This window comes from Bemisia tabaci, chromosome 2, assembly GCF_918797505.1.
Source record: "Bemisia tabaci chromosome 2, PGI_BMITA_v3".
Lineage (NCBI taxonomy): Eukaryota > Metazoa > Arthropoda > Insecta > Hemiptera > Aleyrodidae > Bemisia > Bemisia tabaci.
This window is the reverse complement of record NC_092794.1, coordinates 38,504,312-38,519,243: the sequence shown is the minus strand read 5'-3', so window position 1 is coordinate 38,519,243 and position 14,932 is coordinate 38,504,312. Positions and strand designations below refer to the sequence as shown.

The 14,932-nt window shown below is 39.4% G+C and overlaps 1 protein-coding gene across 5 annotated transcripts in view; it reads left to right on the top strand.

Annotated features, from left to right (window-relative positions):
• The window catches only part of hdm (meiosis specific with OB domains hold'em), a 145,352-nt gene extending 134,148 nt beyond the window's left edge, over positions 1–11,204 (top strand). For 4 of the 5 annotated variants that reach the window (XM_072297296.1, XM_072297293.1, XM_072297297.1 and 1 more), the window contains 2 exons: positions 7,605–7,857; positions 10,123–11,204. In XM_072297296.1, the coding sequence (XP_072153397.1) occupies positions 7,605–7,793 (189 nt within the window). In that variant the 3' untranslated portion in view covers positions 7,794–7,857; positions 10,123–11,204. The remainder of the gene's footprint in view (positions 1–7,604; positions 7,858–10,122) is intronic. The other variant, XM_072297295.1, reaches the window with a different exon arrangement.
• Positions 11,205–14,932: the final 3,728 nt, after the last annotated feature.

The window sequence follows — 14,932 nt, the reverse complement described above, 5'->3', positions numbered from 1 at the left end:
GTGTAGGAATAAGGGTTCCTTTAAGGCAGGACCACCCTTACCATTCTCTGGTTGCGTTTTCTTAAAAATGTTTACAGCGCTGATTACATTAAAATTTTTTCCCTTGAGGGAATCAACAATATCCTCCTCAGATGTTTGGGGAGACATACCTTTACACATAACTCTAAAATCACGGGTATTTTTGTTTTCGTGAGTATACCAAAAGATTTCCTTATTCTTATTTAATTCATTAGTTAAAGCACGATAGTGATCTTCTGATATAACATTCACCTTCCATACTGCTTTAGTGCCAACCGTTGTGATCGCCTTTAACGAAAACTGTGTTTCATCCTTAATAACATTAAGAATTAAAGTACGTAATTTATTAACATCCTCAAAATTACAAATTTTAATGGGTGGAGGAAGATTATCCTTTGAAGATGCTGCTGAGTCCTTTTTCGTAGAATCATGATTTAAAGTTGTTTGTTTCTTCTTGTTCTGTTCTAAACCAGGCTGTTTGGAAATAATTTTAACTTTCTTACCAGGAGTAGCGTTAGGGGTAATACTTTTAGAATTAGGGCTAGATCCAGAGTCCTCCCTCTTACGTTTGTCCTTGGCTCCTTTATTCCTTTTTGCAACGGTTTTCCATGCCAGTGTTTCGATGTCAACAATACGTTCTTCCTCATCAGAATCAGGTAATGCATAGGTGCTAGTGTCCATATTCTCGTCATTATCACTGGTTGGTTCTAAGTCACTTTTTATTTGGTTGTTATTATTGGGTTTTGTGGCATTAGTGCCATTATTAAGAGAAGATTGTAGCGTATTTAGTCTTTCTTCCAATTGTTTAAATTTATCACTTGTTTCTTTTTCTTTTTTGGCTTGTTCGGCTTTTACGGTTATAAGTTCATGTCTGAAATTATTAGTTTCTTCGATAGATTTTTGGAGTGCAGTTGAGAGTTTATTTGTAATGTTCTTAAGTTCCCGAAATTTAGTCACAGTTTCATTCCCTAAATTTTGTGTAGGGATGAGAGTAGTGATAGCATTATTTGCCTCAAGGAGGATTTCGTTATAGTTTATGTTATTTGAACTAGTTGAGGAATTTTGATTTAAAGTTTGTTCACTTAAAACGAGGTGTGGCTGCAAAGTTTCACCAGGCTTGAGCCTGATTACATGGTTATCCATGGTGCCACACCGTTAGCGGGCACCAGGGAGTCTCTGCACAGTACACTTGTCACATGTTTTAAAGCTGCATGAAGCACAATCTGGCACAATGTTTTTAGTAAGCACACGGTATTAGATTAGATGGGAGTCGAGATAATAAAGAGCAGTGAAGCGTAGAAACGACTGTCTCCGAGCTCGCCGATAGCACGACTGACTGATCTCTTGAAAATTGAGTAAAATTTCAAAATTTCAAAATTTTCCTAATGACCATTCATGTGTGCTTTAGGCGAGAAAATTTATGAGATAGACTTCTGTAGGAGCATTTAGGCTTCCAAACGAGACCAAGAAAACAAAAATCGGACACGTAGTTTCCGAGATATAGCGCGCTGAAAAAACGCTTGGCGACCATCTTTAACGGCCGCCATCTTGGTTCCTGCACGAACCCCAGAGTGGTTCCCCTTCTAAAAGGGCTTCTTATGACCATAAGAATGATCCCTGAAAGCGGCAATTTCCAATCAAAAAGTGCAGGGTTTTTTTGTGTACCCCGCACACTATACCTGATTAAATGACTGTCGTTTTTTAATCATTATAACTTGATACTAAATCAAAGCAGTTCTCGCCAAAGCTGGAAGAAGGAAGTTTCATACCATTAAAATGAAGTAAGGTTAAAAGAGCTTGATGCAAAAACGGCTTTTTTCGCCCCCCCCCTCTGGAAGTTCTTCAGACTTTGTCTATTGATTACTCATACTTGAGCGCTTCTTTTCCCAAATTTTCAGATTCCCAAAAAATTTTGGGGGGGAGCTAGGGGGGGGGGGTGGAAGTCAAAACCTGTGAACCTCGATATCTCTTGAACAAAGAAAGATATCGAGGTCCGGTTTGGACGAAAAATCGTCTAAAATTGCATACTTTAAGATTCTAAAGGTCAAAACCCCCATATCACATTTTTAAGTCAACATATGTGCTTTTTTCCAGTTTTTAGGTTTAGAAAATTTCTTTTAAACGAAAAATTTACAAAGATCTCAATTTTATATTTGAACCAAAACCAGTTTTTTAAATTGTTCGTCTTTTTCCGCATCCAACGAGTGGTCCATTAAGCTGGGGAACCAAACGGTCCCGGAGTTATGATCGATTGAAGTTTCCGCTCAACGCGCGCCGACCGATTTTCGCGCGCAAAAAAGTCGGATTTGACTGTTATTAGATCGGATTGAATGTTCGAACTGAGCAAAATGCTTTATTAGGGACTCTTGAGGGTCGATGAGTTCAGAAATTACAGATACTTCCAAATAATTTACGGTTTTAAAATTGCAGCTTCGGACAGGACCACTGAGCGACCGGTCGGCGCTCAGTGGGCCTCTAAAATAGCGCTGCGGAGCGGTAATTTTAAAAACGTAAATTATTTGGAAGTATCTGTAATTTCTGAACTCATCGACCCTCAAGAGTCCCTAATAAAGCATTTTGCTCAGTTCGAACATTCAATCCGATCTAATAACAGTCAAATCCGACTTTTTTGCGCGCGAAAATCGGTCGGCGCGCGTTGAGCGGAAACTTCAATCGATCATAGCTCCGGGACCGTTTGGTTCCCCAGCTTAATGGACCACTCGTTGGATGCGGAAAAAGACGAACAATTTAAAAAACTGGTTTTGGTTCAAATATAAAATTGAGATCTTTGTAAATTTTTCGTTTAAAAGAAATTTTCTAAACCTAAAAACTGGAAAAAAGCACATATGTTGACTTAAAAATGTGATATGGGGGTTTTGACCTTTAGAATCTTAAAGTATGCAATTTTAGACGATTTTTCGTCCAAACCGGACCTCGATATCTTTCTTTGTTCAAGAGATATCGAGGTTCACAGGTTTTGACTTCCACCCCCCCTAGCTCCCCCCAAAAATTTTTTGGGAATCTGAAAATTTGGGAAAAGAAGCGCTCAAGTATGAGTAATCAATAGACAAAGTCTGAAGAACTTCCAGAGGGGGGGGGGGGGGGCGAAAAAAGCCGTTTTTGCATCAAGCTCTTTGTATACTTTAATTTTTAAGGTGTTGCACACTGTAGCTATCCCTGTTATCGTGAAATCGCCCATATAATGATTTTATATTTCTTGAACAATGACAGAGAGAAGTGATCTGTATGATACACCCTCAAACTGCATCAGCTTTCTAATATGCTATGGGAAATTAAACTTGGCCCACTGGTACCCTCAGAAAGTCAAAATTCAATGTAAATGATAAATGGTCAATGGTTATGGGTTTATCAGAAAGTTAAAAGTAGTGCCTTGAGAAAGGTTCCTATTAGTGGTGGTTTATGGGAAGTAAAACATCATCCAACTTCCTTTCTTTCTGGATGATCGTTTTACTTCCATCCGTTTAAGTCTGAATAACTTTGAGACTATATTTTAGAAAACATATTTTTGAAAACTGGGTGAAAAGCTTGGTGAACTAACTGCAAACAAACCATCGACATTCATGAAGAGTATTGTACTTACTTTTCTACTTCAGATTCTTTTCCTGAAAATGCAATGATGTTATATGATGCCCAAACAGCATGTGATTAAATTTTAATGGAATGCCCCAATGGTATCTATTTAAATTTCAAATGTCATCGCATTTTAGCCCCATTGCTATCAGGTTAATGGGCCTGTTGCAAACTTTTGCAAGAGGAAAACTAAGAGTTGTTTCTTATAGATAATGCCTCAAAAATCACAATGAGCGCATCGGCAAAGTTGAAATGCACTCATAACTTCACAATCTGCGTAAGAAATGCAGTTTCTTTAGCCTCCTGCTTCAAAAACTATACTACGCCATAGGTGAACATTTTGTCAGAGGAGTTGTTCCATCGTCGGCAATATTCATCATGGCCGACGGCAATTCGCCAAAACACGTGTGATGGGACGCGATAACACCTGACCAGGATAAGACCAGATAACAATTGGCGTGTTTACGTTCATATTTTCCTCGCCTGCCTTGATTGACCTTGAACTCTCCTCGAATTACGCGCGGAACTGCGGAAGCGTCGGCCTTAATGAATATTGCCGACGATGGAGCGACTCCTCGGACAAAATGTTCACCTGTGCCGTAGTATCGTTTTTAAAGCGGGAAGCTTTAAAAACGCTTTCTTACGCAGATTGTGAAGTTATGAGTGCATTTCAGACTTTGCCGATGCGCTCATCGTGATTTTTGAGGCATTATGTATAGGGAACAACTCCTATTTTTGCTCTAGCAAAAGTTTGCAACAGGCCAATTGGACTACGTTTTGCAAGTAGGAACTGCAATTTCAGCTCAGTTGAAAAGCAACATGTGCACCATTATACTGGGTATTCCAGAGCACTCGTCCACTATCTTCTTCTCGGAAACGGCCGAACATTGAGCTTCGAGACGACAACTGTAACTCCAAAGAATCAATGAAAACATTCTCAGCCCCCCTAAACCCCATTGGGGGAGGGGGGTATTAGAGGTGGTGTCCCCCGTTTCTTGATTATTTCAAATTGTTAGTGTAGGTTTTGATATCGGATTTAAATTCTTTATCCAAGAATAAGAAATTTTTGTTCCATGCACTTTTTTCCTGAACCCCTACTTTTTGGAGTTTCGAGGCATTTTGGGACATTTTTTGGGCGAATTTCAATTGGACACCGTGGGCGTTAAGTTATTCAATTTTCAAAATCTAAAAGTGTTCTGAGAAAAGAGGTCAATGCCCTTTTATTGATATGCCACATGACCCCTGTTGACCCAAAATTATGGGGGCCACGACCTTCCGAAAATCTTGGGGCTTTGTAAGGCCGTAAGTCGGGAATTTCAAATGACAAAGGTATGTTTTGACTTCTAATTTAGATTATACGCGAGAAGGTACGCAGCATTGATATGGCATATGACCTATTTGCTCAAAAATTTTTTTTTTGCCTCTTCTTTCCTCCAAAAATACACAGCTTCTCATAAGGAAATGGGGTTCTAAAGTAATTTTGAGCAAATGTGTCAGATGGTTCTAGCAGCTGTCTAGTCGGCACCAGTTGCATAAACCTGCACGGTTCGTTTCAGAGGGAGGTTAATGAAATTGTGTTGCCCACTCAAAATTCCTTAGGAATCTTGAAGTAGGATGCATACACAGTCATTTTAGCTTAAAATGAAAATATTCTGCCAAGCTCTCCCAAAATAAAATCGATTTTGGTGTTTTTGGCGCTAAAATGGCGTTCAAAGACGATCGATGGCTTGTGCATATGTAAAATGGTATGTGTGTGATGGAATCTACGTATTTTTAGACCGAAAATCGATTGAGCAGGGTTCCGAATCGGTCCGAAGCTTCATTGACCGAAAAATGGGCCTTTTTTGGATTTTAGGGGTGTTTTGGGCCCATTTTTGCCAATTTTGGCGTGAGAAAACCTGTGCCGTCATGGGTAATGATTATCAGGTCATTTCGGGCGGACCATCGAATGCACTTGGTCCCGAGACTCTCCGGGGCTTCCGGAGTGACACAGGGTTTTCGGAATAAAGGGGATCAAAGTCTCCGATTTTCACTCAATTCTGCAGGTATTTTAATGTTCAATTCCGACTATAAATTATTTTCTGATTTAGATATCGAAGAGCGTTTTGCGGTGGTTGATTCAGCTACATGTGGTGGATTCTTCTACATATTTCACAAACCCTCATTTTGTTTTTTTTTTTTTGGGGGGGGGGTGTCTTTTTCTATACAGGGTGTGCACAAGGTGTGGGTACTTGTTAATACCTCGAGAACGGTGGCAGATATTGACTTACGGTTTGGACGAAACTTCCTTGAACTAAAGTAGGTACATTTTTGGTGAAGGGTTATGACCCCCCTCGCCTCCTCAGGGGTTGGGGATACAGGGCAACTTTCGAGTCTCGAATGGGAACGCCCATCGTGTGATACCTCGCTTGTAAGAACTTAAAAAAAGACAATTATTCGTATTAATTGCAAGTTGCCATACTTCACCGTCACAAAATGGCGGCTGGATCAGGTTCAAAATGGCGAAAAATGGATATCTTGATCGTTAAGCGGTGGATTTTGATGAAACTCAATAACCAGGCTTATTTTTTTCCAGGGGTTATAACCCCCTCGCCCCCCAGGGAGGTGGGTGGTAGGCTGGTAGGTTCAACTTCTCGAAAATATCGATATGACCGCCATTTGAAAGCCTGCCAATTTTAAAACATCGTAATATTTTTTGTATTCTGTTGTCAGATTCGTACTTTTCCTGAAAAAAATACCCCTGGTTATTGAGTTTCATCAAAATCCACCGCTTAACGATCAAGATATCCATTTTTCGCCATTTTGAACCTGATCCAGCCGCCATTTTGTGACGGTGAAGTATGGCAACTTGCAATTAATACGAATAATTGTCTTTTTTTAAGTTCTTACAAGCGAGGTATCACACGATGGGCGTTCCCATTCGAGACTCGAAAGTTGCCCTGTATCCCCAACCCCTGAGGAGGCGAGGGGGGTCATAACCCTTCACCAAAAATGTACCTACTTTAGTTCAAGGAAGTTTCGTCCAAACCGTGAGTCAATATCTGCCACCGTTCTCGAGGTATTAACAAGTACCCACACCTTGTGCACACCCTGTATAGAAAAAGACACTCCCCCCCCAAAAAAAACAAAATGAGGGTTTGTGAAATATGTAGAAGAATCCACCACATGTAGCTGAATCAACCACCGCAAAACGCTCTTCGATATCTAAATCAGAAAATAATTTATAGTCGGAATTGAACATTAAAATACCTGCAGAATTGAGTGAAAATCGGAGACTTTGATCCCCTTTATTCTGAAAACCCTGTGTCACTCCGGAAGCCCCGGAGAGTCTCGGGACCAAGTGAATTCGATGGTCCGCCCGAAATGACCTGATAATCATTACCCATGACGGCACAGGTTTTCTCACGCCAAAATTGGCAAAAATGGGCCCAAAACACCCCTAAAATCCAAAAAAGGCCCATTTTTCGGTCAATGAAGCTTCGGACCGATTCGGGACCCTGCTCAATCGATTTTCGGTCTAAAAATACGTGGATTCCATCACACATACCATTTTACATATGCACAAGCCATCGGAATTGAATCATCGATCGTCTTTGAACGCCATTTTAGCGCCAAAAACACCAAAATCGATTTTATTTTGGGAGAGCTTGGCAGAATATTTTCATTTTAGGCTAAAATGATTGTCTATGCATCCCACTTCACGATCCCGAAGGAATTTTGAGTGGGCAACACAATTTCATTAACTTCCCTTGGAAGCGAACCGTGCCTGTTCTACTGCCGCTGGGGAGACTGTGCAAAAGTGCACACCATTTTAATAAAGAAGTGAATGATACTTGGGCCAGAAAATGGAATCGTCTCCTGAAAAATTTCCTTTTTCCTAGATGGGTTGTTTTCGAACTGTGAGAGATTCAATTTAGCTAAGAAGGAGCTTGAAGTTTTGTGATTTTCACTGTTTGGAACCAATTGATGATATGACTAACTGTTTTTCCTTTTAGGCGGAGGAATTTTTAGCGAAAACTGATGATGAAAAGACAGCACTCAAGTTTAGAACTCTTTTTAAACATCACGCTGTCAGAATAATCGTATCTCCAAATTCTTGCGACAATAACAAACCAAAAGTAACTGCTCTCTCTTGTGAACGCACTTCCCTTTCTACTCACTGCACTTTAGTGCCAATGATGTGATTTTCTCTGACAAGATAAGAGATTCGTAACCATTATTTGAGAGGAAGGTGATGTGTGAACTCTGGTGAGTTTCTTCAATGTTTAGTAACTTCTCATCGTTTTATCTAAATCAGAGTTTAAACCTCTCGCCTGGCCAAATTGAATTTTTGAAGGTACTGCTGCTGGAGATACTGTCCTGCCACCACTTAAACTGTCTGTATGATTTCTAAAATTGAAATACCCTCAGCTAGTTATGAGGGGTGCAGAATGTGCAGAATAAAGTAAAAATTAAGAAAAAGAAGTCTGAAGTGTTCATGGAACTTCAGTTCAACAAGAACTAAATTTTATGAAATGCTAAATGCTGTCTGTATGTTTTCCTCAATGCATCTGACAAAGGACAATTTCCTACTTCCACATGCAACATCTAATTTATGAAGGAACCATTCTGCACACCATTACATTCGATTATATAAAGTATGCCGCTTCTTGGGAAGGAAATTGTTGAACCCCTTGTTTTTTGAGGGAAAAAACTGGGAAGTGCATTGTTATTTGAGCTAAATGCTTTTCAAACGTGCTGCTGTTGGGGAAGGAAACTGTCAAGCAAGTCATTAAATTGCTGGAAGTTTTTTAAGTGCTCTGCTTGTGAGGGACGATCATAGAGAAAAAAAAGGAGGTGTTTGCATTTCGGGCATCTTGGATGATGTAGGTCGGTACAACGAGTTTATCATCGATTTTCTTGGAAATGGTGTAATTTATGGGAAAAAAATCATTCTACAAAAAGTGCTTGGAATTATATCAAGAGTTGATTTAAGCAAAAAAATCGGACACTGTGGTCCGTTTTTCATACTTCGAATTCCGGATTTCGCTGGCCAGGTTGTACCGACCTACGTCACAAGGTAAACAAATCTCAAGATGCAAACACCTCCTTTTTTTCCTCTATGAGGGAAGATACTTTAAAGAGCGCCGCTTTGAGAGAGGAAACTTTTTAAGTGCATTGCATTTGCGGAAGGAAACTGTTAAGCGTGTTGTTTTATGTAGAGGTGCAATTACAGCAAAACAGCAAATTTTAGGGAAGGCAAATGGGCCTGTTGCAAACTTTTGCTAGAGCAGAATGAAGAGTTGTTTCCTATAGATAATGCCTCAAAAATCACGATGAGCGCATCGGCAAAGTCTGAAATGCACTCATAAATTCACAATCTGCGTTAGAAATTTGCGTTATTTTGAGCTTCCCGCTTCAAAAACGATACTACTGCACAGGTGAACATTTTGTTAGAGGAGTCGCTCCATCGTCGGCAATATTCATCATGGCCGACGCTTGCGCAGTTCCTCGCGTAATTCGAGGAGAGTTCAAGGTCAATTAAGGCGGGCGAGGAAAATATGAACGTAAACACGCCGATTGTTAAATGGTTTAATCCTGTTCAGGTGTTATCTCGTCCCATCACACGTGTTTTGGCGGACTGGCGTCGGCCATGATGAGTATTGTCGCCAATGGAACGACTCCTCTAACAAAATGTTCACCTGTACCGTAGTATCGTTTTCGAAGCGGGAAGCTCAAAAAACCGCAAAAATCTTACGCAGATTGTGAAGTTATGAGTGCATTTCAGACTTTGCCGATGCGCTCATCGTGATTTTTGAGACATTATCTGCAGGAAACAACTCTTAGTTTTGCTCTAGCAAAAGTTTGGAACAGGCCCATTATAAATTGGGGTAGGCTAAGAACTTTCTGCACCACTGCTAGTCAAAAGAGCCCTCCTGTCCCTGTGTTGGTGGAAAATACTCCATTAATTATAACCTCAGTAAATACTTACAGAGGAATGCGGGGAGATGAATTCTATTTCCAGCTTCTTAATAGTCCGATTTTATGATATTGCAAGATCTCCATATCTATGTTTTTCTGTTATACTGTATCTAATATTCAAAATTGTGATATCTGAGGGGTCTTATGTTTTAGAGGACCTAAAAAACCCCGCACCATCCTTATGGGAAATCTCCCCCAGTCAAATCTGATGAAACTTTGACATGTTGCTCAGCTAGTCATTCTGATCAAAGCCTCTGACGGGCCGAAACAAATCCCATGTGCGGGTTTCGAGATATTCGGCATTTTACATGCGGGACCTCCATTCACGCATATAAAATGGCGAATATCTCAAAAACCGCACATGGGATCTCTTTCGGCCCGTGAGAGCTGTTGATCAGAATGACTAGCTGAGGGACTTATCAAAGTTTCATCATATTTGATCAAGGGAGATTTCCTATAAGAATGGTGCAGGGTTCTTTCATTTGGAATAAATATTTTGTCGAAGATGCAAGTCAAATAGCCATTCTAGAGAAACGTGCCTTTTTATTTCAGTGATTAAAACTGACCACTTGACTGTAAAGACTAGATACACTGGATGGACAGACGGATCAAGAGGACTAAAGGTGGAGATTGGGTCTCACTGAATCTATTGTCTGGTTTATAGTAGTGATGAAATGTCAGAGGAAGTAAGATTTAGGCAACCACTCACTCAGGCAGGATTCATTTTATATTTTCCACTTTTTATACACTACTGCAAGTGTCGCAGTTTTATTGTGTTCACAAATTAACCTGCAACGTTTTAATGAGAACAAAAGTGGTACTTGATCGATCGTCGTGAACTAGGTTTTGTATTTTTATTGAATTCACATGTTGGGTTTTTACATAAAAACTACCAGTATCCGAAAAAGATGAGCGAATTATGAAGGAAGTAGCTTGCGTAAACGGAGATTAGTCCATCTGAATTTATGCTGCCTATTCTCCACTTTTGGGGACCGTTTCATTAGTTATTTAAGGTGGGGGGGATTTGAGTTTTTCCTACAGAGTCTTATGGGGGGGGGGCACTTTCTCTTATGATTACACTCAATGACATAGTTCACATAAAGTCATAATTTTCTTTCGTTGTGTCAAGAACTTATTTTTTCTTACTATTTATTTTACTTACCTATACAATACCTATAATCTCTATTTCATTTAGCAAAGGTGATCCATCCTAAGAGGAGGTCCAAGAAAACAACCCATACATCAAAGCTCTGTGTCGTACCTTGCATTTTTTGTAAAACTTTCATTGGACGTAGGTCTCTCATCTTTCCTTTCATCTAGTTTTATTCATTTTAAATGGAAGAATACTTTCAGTAACACTTTTCTCTACCTGCTCCTTGTTAATTTTTACCTGTGAAAAGGGACATTTTTCACAATGTTCTATAGTTATTTCTGTATATCCTACGTTCGTTTTCACAAGGAAAAGTGAAATTTTTCTGAGTTACTTCTGGTCATTTTTCAAGAGAATGACATGATTTGCTTCTTTTTTGATCATTAAAGAGGTTTAAAAAACAAAAGAAGAAAGAAAACCTTTAATTTGATCTTAAGATTAGTATTCTAAATAATATAGGAATTGTTAAACTTAGAAACGTAAACTTTTCGTACTTATTTCTTTATCCTGACATTGTTTCGGGAGGGGTGCTGCATAGGGGTGATCGAAATTCCCGACTTGAGCGCTATACAATCCGAATAGAGAAAAAAGGTGGCCAAATTGCATGTAGATTACGGGAAAAATTGTCCGCAGCCGTAATTCCAACGGGAACATGGCGCTTAAGCCCTTCGAATATTTGCATCGTTAAAATGCCTAAAAAATCAGGTTTTTTCTCATTCGGGTCGGTGGAAGTACCCTCAAACACGCAATTGCAGCATCAAGGAAATGTTTTCCTACGTATTTTTTCACGAGGAATCGATTTTACTGGTTTTTAAAACGATATATCGTTGTATTTAATCGATATATCGATTTTTCACCCGATTTCTGAGAAAAATTTGGTAATTTTTAACATTAACTGCATCAAATTCTATTAATTAGTGATACAAAGGCAAAAGTTTTAATGCATAAGTAAACTAGTGCTCACATAAACTTTTATACACAAGCCACTTACCCTCAAAGCAGCGTAATTCTTCAGTTTGGGTACTAGATGATGGCCGGAATGCCGGGATTCTCGGCGTCGCGTCGCAGCGATCGCGTTTCATGGCTCATCAGTCGAAAAAACATTTTTTTCGGAATCTGACGCCGGGTATCTAGTGAGGGTGAGTTGCCTTTTGGCATCAAATGACTTGAGGAAAAAATCCTGGCTCCATAGGACAACATTTTCATCGAAAACATGAGGTTCGAACTTCCAAAATCTCAAATTTTCGTCTTTACCGTGTTTTTTTTCTAAGATAATTTCTGGATGATAGAAAAGACACAACTGACACGTACCATACGTGTTTTCGTAGATAATTTGAGTCAAGGAATCGATTTTTGTGGTTGAAAAATTAAGATATCGATTTAAAATATCGTTTCTTGCGATACTTCGTCCGAAAAATCGATTTTTTTGTGTATATCCCACGAAATTTTGATACATCCATGCGAGCCTTTGATAAATCGACATTTTGACTTCAAAAATAGACTCCTCGTAAAAAAAATACAAAGAGTATAGTGGTTACACCTGATCAAAGTACGTAGAAATGTTGACAATTAAGGTACAATTCATACTAGTTTTCAAACTGAATTCGCTGATGGGTCATTCCACGCGAAATCATCCAGCGACTCTAGCTTGACCGACCCTGACTTTTTTTTATAATTAGGTTACTTCTTAAGCTATCCAAATGGATGCACACATTGGATTTAGAGTCCAGACTCTTGAAAACATTGACAAGAAAAAGGACTCTTGATTCAATCAGATTCCGCCATTCAATCAGGAAATCCGCTCAAATTAAGAGGCTTGGTTCTCGATTTAAGCTTAAATCTGCTGGAATCAAGAGTCCTTTTTCTTGTCAATGTTTTCAAGAGTCTGGACTCTAGATTTTTTTTTAAACCATTTTTAAACTTTTTTTGACCATCCTGGTATCCATGGCGGTCTTGTAGAGTTGTGTTGAGGTTCTCAGGTGAACTTCGATAAAATCGGCCTTCACAGAAACGGGCATATCTCCAGTTCTGTTTGACTTACAGAATTGAAACAAGGCTGACGAAATACTTCTTTTAATGATCTATCTTTTAACAAGGCGCTGAAATTTCTGTATCATCAAGGGAAATGAAGTTATTTTAGGACTGAATGGAGATGTACGTGGACTAAAAAACAGCAAAAACTCCTATTTTGAGGATTTTTTTTTTAAACTTTTATGAATTGTACGTTAGTTGTCAAAATTTCTACGTATTTTAAGCAGGTGTAACCCCGTTCTCCCTTGTATATTTTCACGAGGAATCTATTTTTGAAGTCAAAATGTCGATTTATCAAAGGCTCGCATGGATGAATCAAAATTTCTTGGGATATACACAAAAAAATCGATTTTTCGGACGAAGTATCGCAAGAAACGATATTTTAAATCGATATCTTAATTTTTCAACCACAAAAATCGATTCCTTGACTCAAATTATCTACGAAAACACGTATGGTACGTGTCAGTTGTGTCTTTTCTATCATCCAGAAATTATCTTAGAAAAAAAACACGGTAAAGACGAAAATTTGAGATTTTGGAAGTTCGAACCTCATGTTTTCGATGAAAATGTTGTCCTATGGAGCCAGGATTTTTTCCTCAAGTCATTTGATGCCAAAAGGCAACTCACCCTCACTAGATACCCGGCGTCAGATTCCGAAAAAAATGTTTTTTCGACTGATGAGCCATGAAACGCGATCGCTGCGACGCGACGCCGAGAATCCCGGCATTCCGGCCATCATCTAGTACCCAAACTGAAGAATTACGCTGCTTTGAGGGTAAGTGGCTTGTGTATAAAAGTTTATGTGAGCACTAGTTTACTTATGCATTAAAACTTTTGCCTTTGTATCACTAATTAATAGAATTTGATGCAGTTAATGTTAAAAATTACCAAATTTTTCTCAGAAATCGGGTGAAAAATCGATATATCGATTAAATACAACGATATATCGTTTTAAAAACCAGTAAAATCGATTCCTCGTGAAAAAATACGTAGGAAAACATTTCCTTGATGCTGCAATTGCGTGTTTGAGGGCACTTCCACCGACCCGAATGAGAAAAAACCTGATTTTTTAGGCATTTTAACGATGCAAATATTCGAAGGGCTTGAGCGCCATGTTCCCGTTGGAATTACGGCTGCGGACAATTTTTCCCGTAATCTACATGCAATTTGGCCACCTTTTTTCTCTATTCGGATTGTATAGCGCTCAAGTCGGGAATTTCGATCACCCCTAGTGCTGCATTCCCTCTTCAATAGTAATACCTGCAGGCATCACTCTGCCTGAAGACACATTTTCAAACTTGAATTGAGTTATCAGGCTTCAGTTGCGAATTTCACTGAGGAGTGTTGCGAGTGTGATGCCCATAGATTATGTCGATAAGTTTGAATAAATAAAATAAAGAGCTGGGGAAACCTCCAGGCCAAAATCCACGATCAGCCTGATTTTCAGTCTGGCGTCAGTTTGATGAGTCTGTCGCTCGGTGTATGTCAGGATTTAGCGGGCCGCCAAATCCTGACCATCAATTAACGCTCTGAATCAGATGAATTCCACTCATCTTCTCACCTTTTATCTATTCAAATACAAAATTCAGTTGAAAACGATCAAATTTAGGAAATTCGATTGTTGAGCAAATGCTAAATTGACGTTAAACTTAAGCTCACACTGATCATGGATTTCGGCCTTCCGGTACTCTGAGCAGTAGATTTGTGGGCGCAAAAACCCCGGCGCACTACGGAGCGAGTCAATGGTAGAGGCACAGTCCGGGAGCTCATGTTCACTTTTGGGGTCCCGTGGGCCCGTTAATGATACAAGTTGGCGAGATGGCTTGATCTCTTCGTTTTGATGTTCTGAAACAGAATTTCGATGTTGCCAGGCTCAATTTTCCCCGGAACACCCTTAAATTCAAGATGGCGCCCAAAATGACCGCCACGGGGGTGAAAGTGACTCCTATATGGTCGACATGTATGCGGATTCCTTTGTATTTTTAGTCGAAAAGTTCAAATATGTGCTTAAAAATGTACTCCGACTTCTTAAAGACCCTTAAATCCAAGATGGCGGTCAAATTTCGCCTCCTGAAAGTCAAACGGGCACGTGTGCTCCTATATGGCATGTGAGGTATCTTTCATACCATTTTTTGGGCCGTAAAATCGAAAAATGATGTTAAAAAATCCTTTGAGCTTCAT